Source organism: Oncorhynchus mykiss, chromosome 3 (genome assembly GCF_013265735.2).
Source record: "Oncorhynchus mykiss isolate Arlee chromosome 3, USDA_OmykA_1.1, whole genome shotgun sequence".
In the NCBI taxonomy this organism is placed as follows: Eukaryota; Metazoa; Chordata; class Actinopteri; order Salmoniformes; family Salmonidae; genus Oncorhynchus; species Oncorhynchus mykiss.
Genome location: NC_048567.1, coordinates 46358293 through 46374546, shown reverse-complemented (window position 1 = coordinate 46374546; position 16254 = coordinate 46358293). Strand labels below are relative to the sequence as shown.

Sequence of the window (16254 nt, the reverse complement as noted above, 5' to 3'; positions counted from 1 at the left end):
GTGGCACGGTGGATTTCTCAGTGAGGAAACAAAAAAGTTGGTAGCGCTGCAATGTCCAGGAAGAGGCATTTATTTACAGTGAGGATGGGAAGTAAACCATAGAAACATACAGTATGTACAACAAGCGCTTTCCGTGACAGACTGACCAGGTGAATCCAGGTGAAAGCTATGATCCTTTGTTGATGTCACTTGTTAAATCCACTTCAAAATCAGTGTAGATGAAGGGGAGGAGACCGGTTATAGAAGGATTTAGAAGGTTTGAGACAACTGAGACAAGGATTGTGTACATGTGCCATTCAGAGGGTGAATGAGCAAGACTAAAGATTTCAGTGCTTTTGAACAGGGTATGGTAGTAGGTGCCAGGCAGACCGGTTTGAGTGTGTCAAGAACTGCAAAAGCTGCCGTTTTTTTTTTTTTCACGCACAACAGTCTCCCGTGTGTATCAGGAATGGCCCACCACCCAAACATCCAGCCAACTTGACAACAGTGGGAACCACTGGAATCAACATGGGCAAGCATCACGGTGGAACATTTGACACCTTGTAGAGTCCATGCCGCGACAAATTGAGGCTGTTCTGAGGGCAAAATGGAGGGGTGCAACTCAATATTGGGAAGGTGTTCCTAATGTTTTGTACACAGTGTATGTGTCACATTCCCATGAACATAACACTATCATAATCAATAAACTGTTTCCATAAGCTGGTTTTAAATGAGCAGGTCAAAATATTAATGCACGGACGGACACCAAGCTCCATGACAATCTCTATACGGGCACAAAAGCATAGTGTGTTCACGTCCACCTTTTTCATTAGCATAATCTTCTCAATACAATAGTGTCGGAGCACAGGAACTCACTGGGTGTGTGAAACTGACAATCTGTGGCCCATAGCCTAATTTAAGTGGATACAAAATCAATAATTAGATGTAAAAACAAAATGGACACGGCAAACTAGGATATTTACAAAAACACAAATGATAAACATTGATATCGGTATCTAGCAAGTGAAATGGAAAGCTACTGATTACCCTTAACGTTTCCGACCTCCTAGAATACAAAAAAACCACATTGGTTTTATTATCCCTGTGTTCTGGTTTCCAACTAAACCTAATTTCCTCAACTTTATTCCTTTTTCCTTAGTGCATAACTCAAGTTCTTAGTCCTTTCTGACGTTTCAATTCTCGCAATGCTCTTTTTCCCGACACGGCCCAGGTCAGTAGCCATCACTCATCATGCCACTTGACAAGAGTGGAGTACAACACTGGTGCTGAAACAGCACAGGAAGTTAACTAGCAAAAGTGAACAGGTACAGAAGATCTGTTAAACACCTCTAACTTTCCCCCGGATCTCTGAAAGGAGCTTCCCACCTTTCTCCGATTCATCTCAGTTCCAGTTGACTTCACTAATCTCACTACAGCTTGTTTTCTCCGAAATCTTTGAAGCATCACAAATCTGCAGGCAGAGGCCACAGCTAATAAGGACAGGGGATGGGCACACTCTGTTTCCACTGGTGGCATGCCAACAATCCTCGTCTTGAACCCTGGGGGACTTTAAGACGTATTTCGGAGGAGAACCATGGTAAACCCGAACTCTGCAATTACAAGCCCCCAACTTGTTTTGAATTAACAGAAAAAAATAACGAGAAATGGACATTGTTAACCACTGCAACGGATTTCAGATTGAACAAATGAATAAGGTTCGACTGCTAGTAGAGAATAGAACGACTCCGTATGCCACCCAAAATTCTGAGGCAAGCTAAAAAAGCACACAGGCCCAGTCTGGCTCTTTAAAATCAGCCACTCACATTCCAGCCTGTCAAACTAGCCTCTCTCAGTTTCAATCAAATATAACCTCTGTTGTACCCAATTCTCCGAAGGCTTGCCCAAAAATAGCAGTATTAAAGTCATTATTAAATCAAACAGACACTGGCATTTCCTTGAAAACTCAGCTGCTTGAGGCTCAGTGCCACAGAAATTTCGAGCAGACTTCGGACTTCTCATTCCTAAAGCTTCTTGTGGTCCTCTCTGGGCCTCAAACATCCTGAATGAGCAAGTTCACATGCGGAGTGTAGGAAAAACACTAGGTTGTTTACACACCAAGTCAAGTTTAAAAATGCCAGAAAAACAGTACCAAGAGAAAACGGGTTGAAAACAAAAAAGGTTGCGACAAGACTATGGTCCAATGCACTGGTAGCAGAGAGGCCCTGACTGCTGATCCACCCAGAACATACGAACCTAGCTTCTGAAGACTACCAAAATACCCAAGAGTGCAAGAAGACGACAAGTAAAAAAGGGAACAAAGCAAGGAATATTCTCTCTAGTTCTTGTTGAGTCATGCTACTGGAACCCAATGTATCACCACAACAAGGGTACTACTCACTATAACAAGGCTAATACTTACGGGATAAAAGCAGCCTTGTCCGTGAAATCCCCTCGTAATGAAGAGAGAAACTGATTAAAAGGGAAGATGCAACATTTGTTCGTTTAATCATGTAAGCAGCGATTTCCATGTGAAGAAACCAAAAAGGACATTTTGATCCCTCGCGTCGTCAGACCAGTCGCTGCTCCAAATCAATAACGTCCCAAATAGCACCCTGTTCCCTATTTAGTGCACTACTTCAGACCAGAGCTTTGGTCAAAAAGTAGTTGCGTATATGGAGAATAGGGTGCTATTTGGGACAAACCCCTGGTCTTTTCATTCCCCAAGAAATAGGCCTATGGTTTATTTGTCCCAGTAATTCTCTAAAATGTCTTGTACTCGGAATGACTTTTCAACTTTGTATTCTGGAAGACACCTGTAGTGGATTACTGCTGGCGTTGGCCTCTGACGGAGACTCTAGGAGAAGAATTGTCCTCTGGCTATTGCTCAACAGACATTCATAAGAACCTATTCATGTATTCCCACCTGCATTGTAGCATACATCACACAAAGTTGTGATTTGTACCACTGGACGGGGTCAGAATACAGTAAGCTTGGGTCCCAAATTGGCACACTATTCCCAGACAGAAAAACTGATAACACTACAACCAAGCATTGTCTGGTCATTTGATGATGTTGAGTGATCAATAAGTTGACTCTCACAGTGCTGTGAATAGCCACAGTCTACATGATGGTGAGGAATCCCACATCACTTAAGGACACGGAGTTAATGTTTAGTCCTGAGCTAACATTCCATTGGAAGGAAAATAATGAAGTATTTCACTGATTGTTTCAACATTGAAACAACCTGACGTCTCCATCACATCAACCTTTTATTTTTCCTGGCTTCACTGACACGGTCAAGCCACACTGCCAGATAGCAGCTATGAATTACACATGCAAGAGACAAATCACCAGTGTTTAACTACCGTTCCTAACCATGGCCAGTGGATGGATGAGGCGAGGAAGACGGCCTTCAAAATGTAGCCAATGTGGACAATGGACACCATTAACCGATGTAACCAGCAGAAGAAGAAAGATGGCCGCTTCTCCAACACTGGTTAGAGAAGTGAGCGGAGCGGTGGAAAAGGGTGGAGCCGTGTAGGAATAGCCTAGCAGTGGTCCACATCTGCTTTCAATAGGCGAGCACTTTCAACCACCATCAGGTTTCTGGCAGCATACCTTTCACAGAGTTAACATGGAGCCTCCCTCGCATGCTGTTCCCCCTATATTTTCCTACTGGCTCGTAATTATGTAATATTGCATTCTTCTGCCCCTTGGCAGGCCAATAAATGACTAGGAGGCTGGGGAGAGAGAGAGAGAGAGAGAGAGAGAGGCTAGAGCATGTCAGACGCCTGCCTCCATGCTGGTGGACATTCCTTGTCTTCACAGGAGCATCCCCTCTTATTGAAAACATGGCTCTGGAGCATGACAAAAACCACGCCTGCCGGGAAGGAAAATGACAGGCAGCAGGACCAGATAACCTCAAAATGGTGACACTAGGCTGGTTCACTTGCTATTCTGTCAAAGGAAAAACATTATGAATGTTTTTTCCCTGTATACTTTTTAGGAGAGGACGCAATTATGCCACATCATTAATCCTGAAGCGCCAGCCATTGGCAGACATTGACATTTTAGTCATTTAGAAGACGCTCTTTTACCAGAGTAACTTCCAGTACTGAGTGCATATATTTTCATAATGGTCCCCCCCCCCCGCAGGAATCGAACCCACAACCCTGGCGTTGCAAGCTCCATGCTCTGCCAACTGAGCCAGGCAGGACACTGATTTACACATCAATGTTCTCCAACTCTGATCGGGTAGAGCTTCTGGTTTTTCTTGTCCATTGAACCTCAACAGAGAGGAGACAGCACAAACATCCCTCTGCAATGAAACCTAGCAGAGTCAGTCGCTCCCCTGGGCCAAGACCGGAGACAAATCATCGTTGCAACCCTCTCCTTCCAGAAGCAGGACAGATACTATCTGGTCATCTGCATCGGGCTGAAACACTGACTAGAGTAGAATATGCACAGATCTGCCAAAAGAGAAATCAAGTTTCCCCTACGCAACACAGAACATTTGAAAAGGCTTCAATCTGGACGAGCATAAGAACGGCACCCGACACTATACTGCCTATGGGCCCTGGTCAACAGTAGTGCACTGTATAGGGAATGGGGTGCATTTGGGATGCAGCCGTAAGGAGAGGTGATGAATCTTGCCTTCAGTAGTGATGGATGCTGCCTGGGACAGCAACAGAACCAAGTAACAAACTCCCTGACACATTACCTCCTCCTGGGAGCCGGGAAACATCTGTGCACTTGATACCCTTGTTTTGAAGGTCTGTAAATCGTAGGTGGTGGGAGGCCGCCTCAAGTGTGTGTGTGTGTGTGTGTGTGTGCCTGTAGCATTTGGCTGGCAGATGTCGGAGGTGTTTCATCACATTGGTACTAAAGAACCTATCGTCTTGGGGTTGGTGTTGAACATACAGTACCCACACAAACATATTTTTTTTTTTCAAATCTAAAATTCCTTCACCAAGATTCTCTCACAGCACACAAACATGTGTTTAGCACCTTCCCATTTTTCAGGTACTACTGTAAAACTGCCCAAAATGTAATAGCTGGAGGAGATACATTCTGCATTGTTTCAGCTCATCCAAGCAGAACTGGAGCTGACTGGGTTCTGTTCCAGCAGCTCTGAAAAAAACTACTCCTGAGGAAGCAAGTCACAAGACTAAGATATTTTAATCGCTATGAATGACGCATTCCATAGATCTACCGTCTCAGCACCTGACCTGGATTCAAATATTATTTGAATTCTTTCAGATACTTTGAGCATTTGCTCTAGCCTGCCTGGAGTTGCAGATGGGCGGAGTTGACAGTTTCTGGGGACTATTTTATTGGTCCATTAAGCCATGCAATCTCAATCAAGCACAGATCAAGTGTTTGAAATGATTTCAAATAGTATTTGAACCCAGGTCAGCTCAGCACTGGACAGTCAGGCTGCACTGAATCAGACACTGCACTGCTGGCTTTCCTCCTCTCCTAACCAGCACGTCACCCTCATCACAACCAACCGATCGCTCACAAAAGGATTACGAAGTGAAGTGTGTAAAGGAGGAGAGGCTCGACTGTCTTCAAAACAAAAAAATACACATCCTTCAAAATACATTGGTTAGACGTTGGATTCATCGTTAGTTTGATAGCAACAGTAATGTCTCATATTTAGCGGTCTTGGAAATGCTGAAATGCGTTAAGAGTCAGACACATTTACTGTACGAAGGTTAAAAACGTCAGAACAACAAAACGTGACAGAAAGAGCTAGAGACTTACAGCGGAAGGTATTGTTATTGTTGGGCCAATGTGCAGCACGGGACTGCAAGTGAGGAACAGACACCGGTGTCTGTGTTTAGGAACTTTAAATAACACCGTGTTTTTTTTTATTTTTATCCATGCTGTTAAATGGACCAGAACAGAAGTGACCCAGACGAGCAGTCTGCCTGGGGGAAGTATTTCCATTGTCCGCTTTTACCAGTAAAGCTTTATTAGCGATATTCAAGTTAGCTGTACTTAAAAGTCATCTCAATATCACAAATGGGTGACTATACCCAAAACGAACCCATAGAATTACATAGTAGGATCTCTATGTATGAACCTACAGTATATGATCAGTATCTCAGACCAGAGGGCTATAACGGGGTTCTACAAGAACAAGTTCCCCCCCTCCCCTCCCCCCCAAACTGGAGCCCCTTAAAATGCAACAGTTGGTTCTATGGTCTCGGGAAACAGCGGCAGACTTAACCCCTGTAGGCCTAAGCCCTTAAAATCGCAATATATACTAAGCTAACATATGGAATTGTTTTAAGACGGTCATAAAATGTATAATTGAGCCATTTGCTTTACTGCTATAGCCCATAGAAATGCATTGAATAAAACGTGAATAAATGGCAATTAGGTCAAAAAATTAAATCATAACTGTCCGATATCTGAGCGATATAAGAAAACTCACGGGGGGGGGGGGGGGGGGGGGGGCTATTTTCAGGCCATCTCAAAGTTTTCAGAGGAATTCAATGATGTGCTTCCTTACATTATGTCAAGAGTCTGTCGTGATGGCAGTCAGAACTGGTTTTTACGGGAAGTTACCAGAATTTTGCAACCATAAATAGGATCCTTATGATTTTCCCCCTATTCACATTTCATCCAATACAACTGGAATCTGTTAAGATCTTAAATACATTTCTAGACAAATGAAAATAAACCCGTAGATTAGGGCGACGCAGAGGGGAGTGGTAAGTTTCCTGTATGAGTGATTTAGACATGTGGAGCACCACAGGTAGCAGTGGTGGGCCACACATGTTATCAACTATGTACGTAACAAGTCTGTATATAAAGCTAAACAAGGTAGTATATTTGTCTAGCAATCAAGAACCTGCAGTGGGTTTAACACTTTTTTTTTTTTCATCAAATACTCAAACCATGACATCACTTCTATGGCCATCAGCCTGGTCCTAGGGTTGTTGTGGAAGCCAGGCTAACTCAGGGCAAGCAGCTATTTTGGCCACTGTTAAACCTGGACTCGATGGACCTGTGGTGCTCTGTGGTGTTAAGCATCTGTGACCACAGCTAAATGGATTCTGACAGAGTGTCTGAGGTACAGTGGCTGGACACAAAGCCAGTTCAGTTCTCCTCGCCAACGCACCCAGCAGTCCCAGGCGTTCAGCTTCATACTCCAGCCCTGGCTCCAGCCCTGGCTCCAGACAGCAGTGGCAGGTTCTGCAGCAGCATTTATCATTTCAATTTCCTCTGCCTTACCCGCTGTGTTTTAGGAGCAGACCACAAGGGTTTGCGGGCAGCGAGAGTAATCAGAGCACCATGAGACATTCGGGAGGCAAAATCTACAGAATGTGGAAGCTCATTGACGGCTACACATATGCAAAGATGGTCAATTAGAGAACCCGGACAAAGTAGGGGAGAGTTTTTACAGTCCCATTGCATCTTAGCCAAGAGCACTGGTTGGTTTAGGTACAACATTTAAAAAAAACAGATAGTTTGGATTAGGGCTGACCCCATTTAGTCGACTGGTCGATTGTTTGGTCGCTAGGATGTTGGTTGACCAAATTTGTTTTGTCGAGTAGTGGCAAATATACAGTAGTCTGATAGTATGAGATACATATTATGTACAGTACCAGCCAAAAGTTTGGACACACCTAATTTTCTTTATTTGTACTATTTTCTACATTGATGTCTTCACTATTATTCTACAAAACTATGAAATAACAAATATGGAATCATGTAGTAACCAAAAAAAAGTGTTAAAACAAATTTAAATATATTTTATATTTGAGACTCTAAAGTAGCCACCCTTTGCCTAGAAGACAGCTTTGCACACTCGTAGAATTCTCTCAACCAGCTTCATGCAGAGCGCACAACCTAGGCTACACTTGTGAGAAAAATGTTTTGGTTTATTTAAAATTTCATTTACGAGTTGTCAATTTATTCATTGTCTTGTTTGGAGCACTCATGAGTAAGGACACGCACTTGATTACCCATAGAAATAGGCCTAGGCTACCAGGCCTGCTCATTACACTAAGGTAACCTGCCTAAATGACTACTGATCCGTAGCACTCACGTCTGTAGCCATGAAGTGCTTTGAAAGGCTGGTCATCAACACCCTTATCCCAGAAACCCTAGACCCACTCCAATTTGCATACCGCCCCAACAGATCCACAGATGTAGTCTCTATTGCGTTCCACACTGCCCTTTCACACATGGACAAAAGGAACACCTGTGAGAATGCTATTCATTGACAACAGCTCAGCATTCAAAACCATAGTTCCCTCAAAGCTCTAATCACTAAGTTAAGGACCCTGGGACTAAACACCTCCCTCTGCAACTGGATCCTGGACTTCCTGACAGCACGCTTCTGCCACGCTGATCCTCAACACGGGGCCCCTCAGGGGTGCGTGCTCAGTACCCTCCTGTACTCCCTGTTCACTCATGACTGCACTCCCAGGCTCAACTCCAACACCATCATTAGGTTTTCTGATGACGCAACAGCGGTAGGCCTGATCACCGACAACGATGAGGTGTTCAGAGAACTCAACGTGATCAAAACAAAGGAGCTGATTGTGGACTACAGGAAAAGGATGACCGAGTATGCCCCCATTCTCATTGATGGGGTTGCAGTGGAGCAGGTTGAGAGCCTCAAGTTCCTTGGCATCCACATCACCAACTATCATGGCCCAGTACATCACTGGGGCCAAGCTTTCTGCCATCCAGGACCTCTATACCAGGCGGTGTCAGAGGAAGTCCATAAAGATTGTCAAAGACTCCAGCCACCCTAGTCATAGACTGTTCCCTCTGCCTCCCGCACGGTAAGCGGTACCGGAGCGCCAAGTCTAGGTCAAAGAGGCTTCTAAACAGCTTCTACCCCAAACCATAAGACTCCTGAACAATTTCTTCAAATGGCTACCCAGACTATTTGTATTGTCCCCCCCCCTCTTCTACACTGCTGCTACTCTTATTATCTATGCAGTCACTAACTCAACATACATGTACATATTATCTCAATTACCTTGACACCGGTACCCCCTGTATAAAGCCTCCCTATTGTTATTTTACTGCTGCTCTTTAATTATGTTACTTTCATCTCTTACTTTAAGGTATTTTCTTAAAACTGCATTGTTGGTTAAGGGCTTGTAAGTAAGCATTTCACTGTAACGTCTACACCGGTTGTATTCGGTACATGTGACTAATAACATTTGTTAAAGTGTGAGTCTGCATGTGTGAATGCATGTATGTTTGTGTCTGTGTTTGATTTGATAAATGTGCCCATTTGCAGATCTAATACTATTTCTGATTGTTTTAGCTCACCATCACTGTGGAGCTTCTCAAAGTCATTTGTTCTTCACCTCATACAGCAAGTAAACGTTTTTAAATCAATTGAGAATGAGAATAGTTCCTCAACGCAGGCCATTTGAAAAATCTTTCCAGCGCTCTCCCTTTCAATAACCAGAGCATGAAAGGGGAAAAACAATGTAATGCTCTGATGAAAACGTCATAAAACAGGCCTACCTGATTACTTCTTATCCCTTGCGCAAATAGCCTACAGCTGTGTCGATCTGTCAGGAGGTCACTGGCGCAGGAAACTGAGGGCCCAGAATATTTTATACAATGTTGCTAGCAAGTCAATAACTGATACAAATGTTTCAAGTTCTTTGCAGACAGGCCAAGTCTAGCCAATGTGATTTAAGGGATATTTATTTTTTATCCGGATATTTTCTTACCTGCGGGCTGCTATGTTATTAGAAGTTACTTTGACATTTTCATTTAGATATCATTTTGATTAATCATTTGACATTGATTCTGAGATATGAAGACTTAATTAGAAATGATATTCAACTGTTCCATTAAAATGTGCTTATGAAAATCATAACTGGCACGCAGATCAGTAGCAATGGTACGATAACTTGGTACTCCAAATGGAAAAAGGTTGCAGACCGCTGGTGTAGCCTATTACAGGCAACTTCAGGAGCTTAATAGCACAATCTGCATAGGCCAGCAGCGGTGGTGGGGTCAGAACAGGTTTTTTTCTTCTTGTTAGACTATATTGATCTCTGGCTCACTCTTTAGTCATTTGTGTGTCTTCATTTCGGTGCTTAAAGCATCAGACAAGATCAGTAGCTTACATTTAGCTGATTTTAATCAAACATAGGGTGTGTCTATATATGTAAAACTGCATGTTTAAACATTTTGACCAAACGATTGGTCGAAAGAACAGACGACTCTCGATCGACTACGATTATATACGTTATTTTTTATTAGGGACAGCCCTAGTTTGGATCTTGGATGCTGATTGGTCGAAAGGCATTATAGTTATGGACAATATTCCTCTGCAAATGCCTGATAACAGTTCTATCAATTATCACATCTCTCCTTTAAGACGTTACTGTTTCATTTCATTCACCGGATGCAATTCAAATTCATAACATGGGTCCTAGAAACTACTTCAATGCTTCACATCAGACTCAAAATCAGCGACAGAGAAGCCAAATGAAAACCAGGCGGATGGGTAGAGTGGAGGTGAACACAGTGACAGGAGTCTGCTTTCTGTAACAATACAGTCTTGTTAATCACATATCCTTTTCAATCTAAAAGAGAAATCCCACTCAATGCATTGCCATAACACCGCCGTCATGTCTTTAAAGCAATAGTCCACCCAAAATACTAAATGTTATAAAGTGTTAGCATCTGGAGACAGTGGCCAGATAACCAAAGCCTGATTACATGGTAAGGAAACCAATATGTAATTTTGTAATTTGGGTGAAATATCCCTTTAACATGGAAAGCAGTGGGGAGACATTACAAGAACTGAGACTGGGGCATCTGAAGAGCAGAGGTGTCCAAACATGGAGGAAGGCCACTGGAGAGTTGGTGTAGCTTGAGTGCGATGTGCAGTGGACGGTGTAAATCATGCATGTTTGGGGATAAGAAATACATAGACAACAAACCCACACTCTCCAGGTATAGGCATGAAATTAATAAAGTATTCTTCAGAAATGCATTGCGCGGTCCTGTGTGCCTCAGCAGGTTCGATTCTCACAGGGGCCAACCATGGGGCGGCAGCGTAGTCTAGTGGTTAGAGCGTTGGACTAGTAACCGGAAGGTTGCAAGTTCAAACCCCTGAGCTGACAAGGTACACATCTGTTGTTCTGCCCCTGAACAGGCAGTTAACCCACTGTTCCTAGGCCGTCATTGACATTTTTTTTGTTCTTAACTGACTTGTTAAATTAATAAAATAAATTAAAAAATGTAGGCACTCACGACTGTAAGTAACTTTGGGCCTGCTGAATGACATACGTTATATTTCTCTTCTTGACTAGCATTTCACCCATGATAGACCTTTAATCTAATTGGGACTTCCACCCAATTTTTTGAAGTGCTTGTTTAAAAGTATAGCCTACAACTCATCGGTTTGGAAACTTTAAAACACTTTGGGGCAGAGATTTCTTCCTTTGATAGGATAACAATGAACCATGCAAGAATCAGATGCAAAATTTGGAAATGGGAAATTCAAGCAGGTCTTCTCCGAAAGGACCATTGGGATAAATCAAGAGTGTCTAAATGACTAAAATATAATGTAAATGTAATGACCTGACAGTACCGTCTGTCAACCTCAGTTACATGTTGGGAAAAGCATTCAGACAAATTTTTTGGTACAAAGCCTGCTTGCTCTTCCATGGCCACATCGAGTCAGCTGATAACCGGAGACTGATGCACAATCCCAAATCAACCCCTAAACCCAGGTGATGCCCAAGGAGTGCTCAGTGAACAGCACAGTAAGGAGTCTTGGCACAGCCTCAGTCTGCTAACAGGAGGTGGGGCTCAACATCAGGCCTTGACCCAAGAGCAACAAGTCCGCTTCAGCACCTCTCCACTCCTAACACAATGAAAATGATGCAACATGCAGAACTCGCATGCTGGGGCGGGTTGAAAAGAAACAGATATAACCAGTACAACGTCAGGAGGATAGAAGGGGATTTTGAGAGGGGGAAGTGGAGAGCGAGAGATCCATACCTTCCCATCCAGCCGCGCTGTCCCTCCCAGACTGACCCGGGCATTGCGGGGTGGGAGAGTGAAGGCTGGAGGATCCTGACTTGGGGAACCTCGGCCTTGTGTCAGGCTGGTCTTGGAGATCCGCGTTGTCACAAGCTGCACATCCCCCATATTTCTGTACAGGATATAATGACTTTTTGTCAATTGTTTTGATAATGCACTTCATTTTTATAGGTTGCATCCTAAATGGCACCCTATTCCCTATGTAGTGCAGTGGACCAGGGCCCATAGAAGACTGTATAGGGAATAATGTCCCATTTGGGGCACAGCTACAGGCTGTTGGAATTCACATACTAATTCTATTTGAAGTGATTCCTGTCTCTATATACCATCAACCATCAAGTTTCTTGCCAAATCCGTATCAACCCTAATAACAATATATGTAAAAAAATTTAAAAAGGGTCATCCATTGATTCACAGTCATTACTTTAGCAGTTTTGAGCTTGTTATTCTTAGACGCCCTCGCTTAGCTTTGGCAAGCCGTTACTTAGCTGTGGAAGTAGTTAAGGAAATATTAGAATATAATTGCAACTTCCCTTTCCTGACGTTTTGGGGGAAATACCTCCCATGTTGAGTTCGCAGCACAGACTTGAGGCGTTCACAGAAGCGGTATTCTCAGACACCTTTTCAGCCTCCACCATAAATCAACAGCCAAACAAGCGACAAAGCTAAATAAGTAACAAAAAAATGCTCCCTGTCGTCGACAACCACAATATTTGACTACTCAAAGTTCACTGGATCGCAGTACGTGCGCTCTCTCGCTCTAGCTGGCCAACACTCATCCCTGTGAATCTCATCTAATCTAATACATTAGAACTACTAAGTAAGCATAACACCCACATACTGTACATACAAACATACGGTCAGTCGGAAATATGCCATTGGTCATTGTGTATCCCGTCTGTGGGATGTGTTATAATCAGCACTCTCTCAATAGAGGAGTTGGGACCACCAAGGAGGGACAAGTAGAAGTGATTTAATCGTGGCTGTTTTGAGAGGTTTGATGTCTGATTCGGGTATAAACACAGGGCCCTCAGACTTGCAGACTGCAAGCCATATGAAGCTGCAGCCGGAGCCGCAGCTGGAGCCCCTTGAGAACGAACGCGAGAGGAGCAAAGGGTAGGAAAAAGCGAAAGGATTTGAGAATTCATGACTAAATGTTCCTTTGTGAAAATGGAGAGAGGAAAAAAAGCTCCTGCGGTTTTAACAGCAGTGGCTGTAAAGTGTTAAACACAACACATTTGAGTTTAGCCTTTATTTTAATACAATTCATATCCCCCACCTCTACACAATGCCACCCAACATCACATGGGATTAATAATGTCAAAACAGCTGCTTAATTGATGTGGCGTGTCGTCAAGGCCTTCTTGATCTTTCGGTGTTGTGAGACAGGTGTCAGTTCAGGGTCACCGAGGGGCTCTGCAGTGTGATTTTGGTTGGGGCCCTGGTCAAAAATAGTGCACTGTAGACAATAGGGAGCCATTGGGTTATTACCTCACAGAGACCAGTAATAGTATGACACATTCAGAACGGGTCGGCTATGCGATTGACATGCTCTGCCCCGAAACAAAAGCCTCACACCCATTACGGACAAAGATGAAGGATTTAACTTGAGCTCAGAGCACAACTGCTAGCTCATTTAATATGTAATGTGACTAACAAAAAATAAGCATGGCGGGCCCTAAAGTGAATGCAGTCTACCGGCAACATTTACTAATGCATTATAGCCTATTCACCTGCATCTGGAAGTAATTCAAGTCTCACAGCTGATCAGACCATGTTGCGATACCATGTCGGCAACGTAAGAATTCAAATAGAATCTTTGCTCAGCAGTGACTCATACGACGATACTGCATGATATTTGCCCTGCATGTTAGCCGACGTCGTGGTGACGTCACCATACGCTGTGTTGCATTCTCACTTTCATGTCAACACTAGAAAACAGTTAGTAAAACATTTGAACAATTAAGAAAGCTTGCGCAAGAGAAAGAGAGAAGGGAAACAAATCAGAGAGAAGCCGCCGACTCACTGTGTATCTTCGTGGTGGGCTGGCTTCACAGTCGGAGGGGCAGTGGTGGATCAAGGCCTGCTTCTGTTTAGTGTTCCGGAAGCCTGATGCTTGCTAGTTGGCTGCCCCAGGGCTGGGTTTGTGTGCGTCCCAAATCCTTTTTATTCAGCAAGGAGAAAATGAGTGTATTAGGTAGGAACACATTAAGGTACAGTAGAGCAGTTAGGACGAACAGAGCCGCACATCTTTACATGGACTAAGAGACTGATTGGTTGATTAGTTTATTGATTGATTGAATTTCAAAACAATGAAGCCAAAAGAAGGCCGATTTCCATTGGGGTTCTTTAGGGTCCATACGATGTTACTTTATAGCCTGTCTTTGTTCAACTAACACGACATCATATTAAACAAGTCTATCATGGTGCTTCTGTTCAGCTCCAAATCAAAAGGAAAAGGAGGAAAAACTGATGTGGACAAAATTGGAGAACAACCTCAGGTGGAATCTAAACATGTGCTTGGTGAGGACTTCAAAATGTAAACAGTGGTGTTGCATGTGTCGACTTCCCAGCATCCACGGCGTTAACATAAAAATGGTCTCTGTCTGAGAAAACACTTAAATTAGACAGGATGTGCAAGGCCTATAATAACCACAATCGTGAAAGTTCATTTGCTGTATAAACCATCAAAATATTCCATGCACACACATTGACAAAAAAGGTTGGGCACAGACAATTCAATGTCGATTCCATGTTGGTTCAACGTAAAATCATTGAAATGACGTGGAAACAACGTTGATTCAACCAGTGTGTGCCAAGTGTGTAACTAATGCATTATTATTCTGCCTACATCCCAAATGGCACCCTACAAAGTGCACTACATTTGACCAGCACCCTATTGGCTCTGGTCAAATGTAGTGCACTATATATGGACTATGGGGGCATACACTGTAATCCCTTACCAGGATGCCATGTTGCTTTCCCAAATATTAAAAAATAACAATGTGTTACTATCAGCAAAGCCACAGCCAGGCCTGTGTTTCATTAATCCTTTCTTAGAACAACAAGATAGGGATGTTGGTGCTTTATCAGTTGACACATTGCAGAGTGTGTATTCAGAGCTTCACAGTCTGTTTGACCAATCATGTTTTGCATGGCCCTGAAACAAACAAGAATCATAACTCACATTCGACATGGTCGATGTTAAGGTTCGTACCCTTTCGAAGCCAATATCAATACCAATAAAACATGGAATGTAGTTTAGCAAGGCAAATGAAAAATACTTGCGATAGCTGACAGAAGAAACCCCCCAAAAAAGGTGCCACTGCTATAGTGCTAACCCACAGGAATATTGGTTCTATCCACAGTACCTCAATAGCAATGATCCTAACATCTAAGGGTTAAGTCACTGAGATGCATATCTGGAACACCTGGCTGGGAGAGATGTAGTCCTTCTCCGTTTGGGTTTGGGGCTCTCTTTTGCACCGGTGTTAGCAATAAGCAAACACCTCAGACGTTTACATGGCCATGGGGTCATTCACCTTCGCTGAAGGCCATTAGGGTGTAGTGCTCAGTGATTAACTGAAAATGTGGGTTATTTTTTGGTTTTTAAAAACAACTAATAGATCGACATCGGTTCAGTTATTTGAATTTAATTTTGTGAATTTTTTTTCTTCTTCTGTGAATTGAATACACAGTTTCTCTAGAGATAAATAAGATCAAGCCCGAACTGTGCGATATAGTAAGGGATTTGTAGGTTCCAACAGGCCAATATCCTAATAGTTTTCGCAGAAAACATGATAATTAACTACAATGACCATAATCCATTGCACGCCTACTTGTCCGGTCTGTGTGGGGGCAGACACGGCGAGGGAGAGAAGAAACAGAAGGGCTGGATCAAGAGGGCTGGAGAGCAGTACCTTCATGAGGTATCTCTACCTGAAAATACATGATCTAAGCGATGCCTTTTTTACTTTCAAGAACTACCGAAATAGTGATTTTGTCAGACAGCATAGGCAGCAGCTCTATAGAGATGAAAAACAAAATAATGAAGTATTTTTCTAAAGAAATGAAATAACAAAAGTCACCCTATAAAACAAATGGAATATGCACAACAACTGAAATATTTTATTCAAGTAAAGTGATGTAAATAAATGGTTATTAAGTGATAAGCAGTAATGGACAGTCAGTACCATCATAGTACATTTATTAATTGTTTTATT

General features: G+C 42.9%; 1 protein-coding gene across 7 annotated transcripts in view; it reads right to left on the bottom strand.

The window, feature by feature from the left end:
* LOC110520040 (myosin light chain kinase, smooth muscle) overlaps positions 1-16254 on the bottom strand; it is a 99954-nt gene that overhangs the window by 67255 nt on the left and 16445 nt on the right. For 6 of the 7 annotated variants that reach the window (XM_036974285.1, XM_021597013.2, XM_021597014.2 and 3 more), the window contains exons 2-3: positions 14058-14193; positions 11990-12143 (exon numbers count right to left, since the gene is read on the bottom strand). The exons of the other annotated variant lie outside the window; for it this stretch is intronic. In XM_036974285.1, coding sequence (XP_036830180.1) covers positions 11990-12139 — 150 coding nt within the window. In that variant the 5' untranslated portion in view covers positions 12140-12143; positions 14058-14193. The remainder of the gene's footprint in view (positions 1-11989; positions 12144-14057; positions 14194-16254) is intronic. 7 annotated transcript variants of the gene reach the window in all.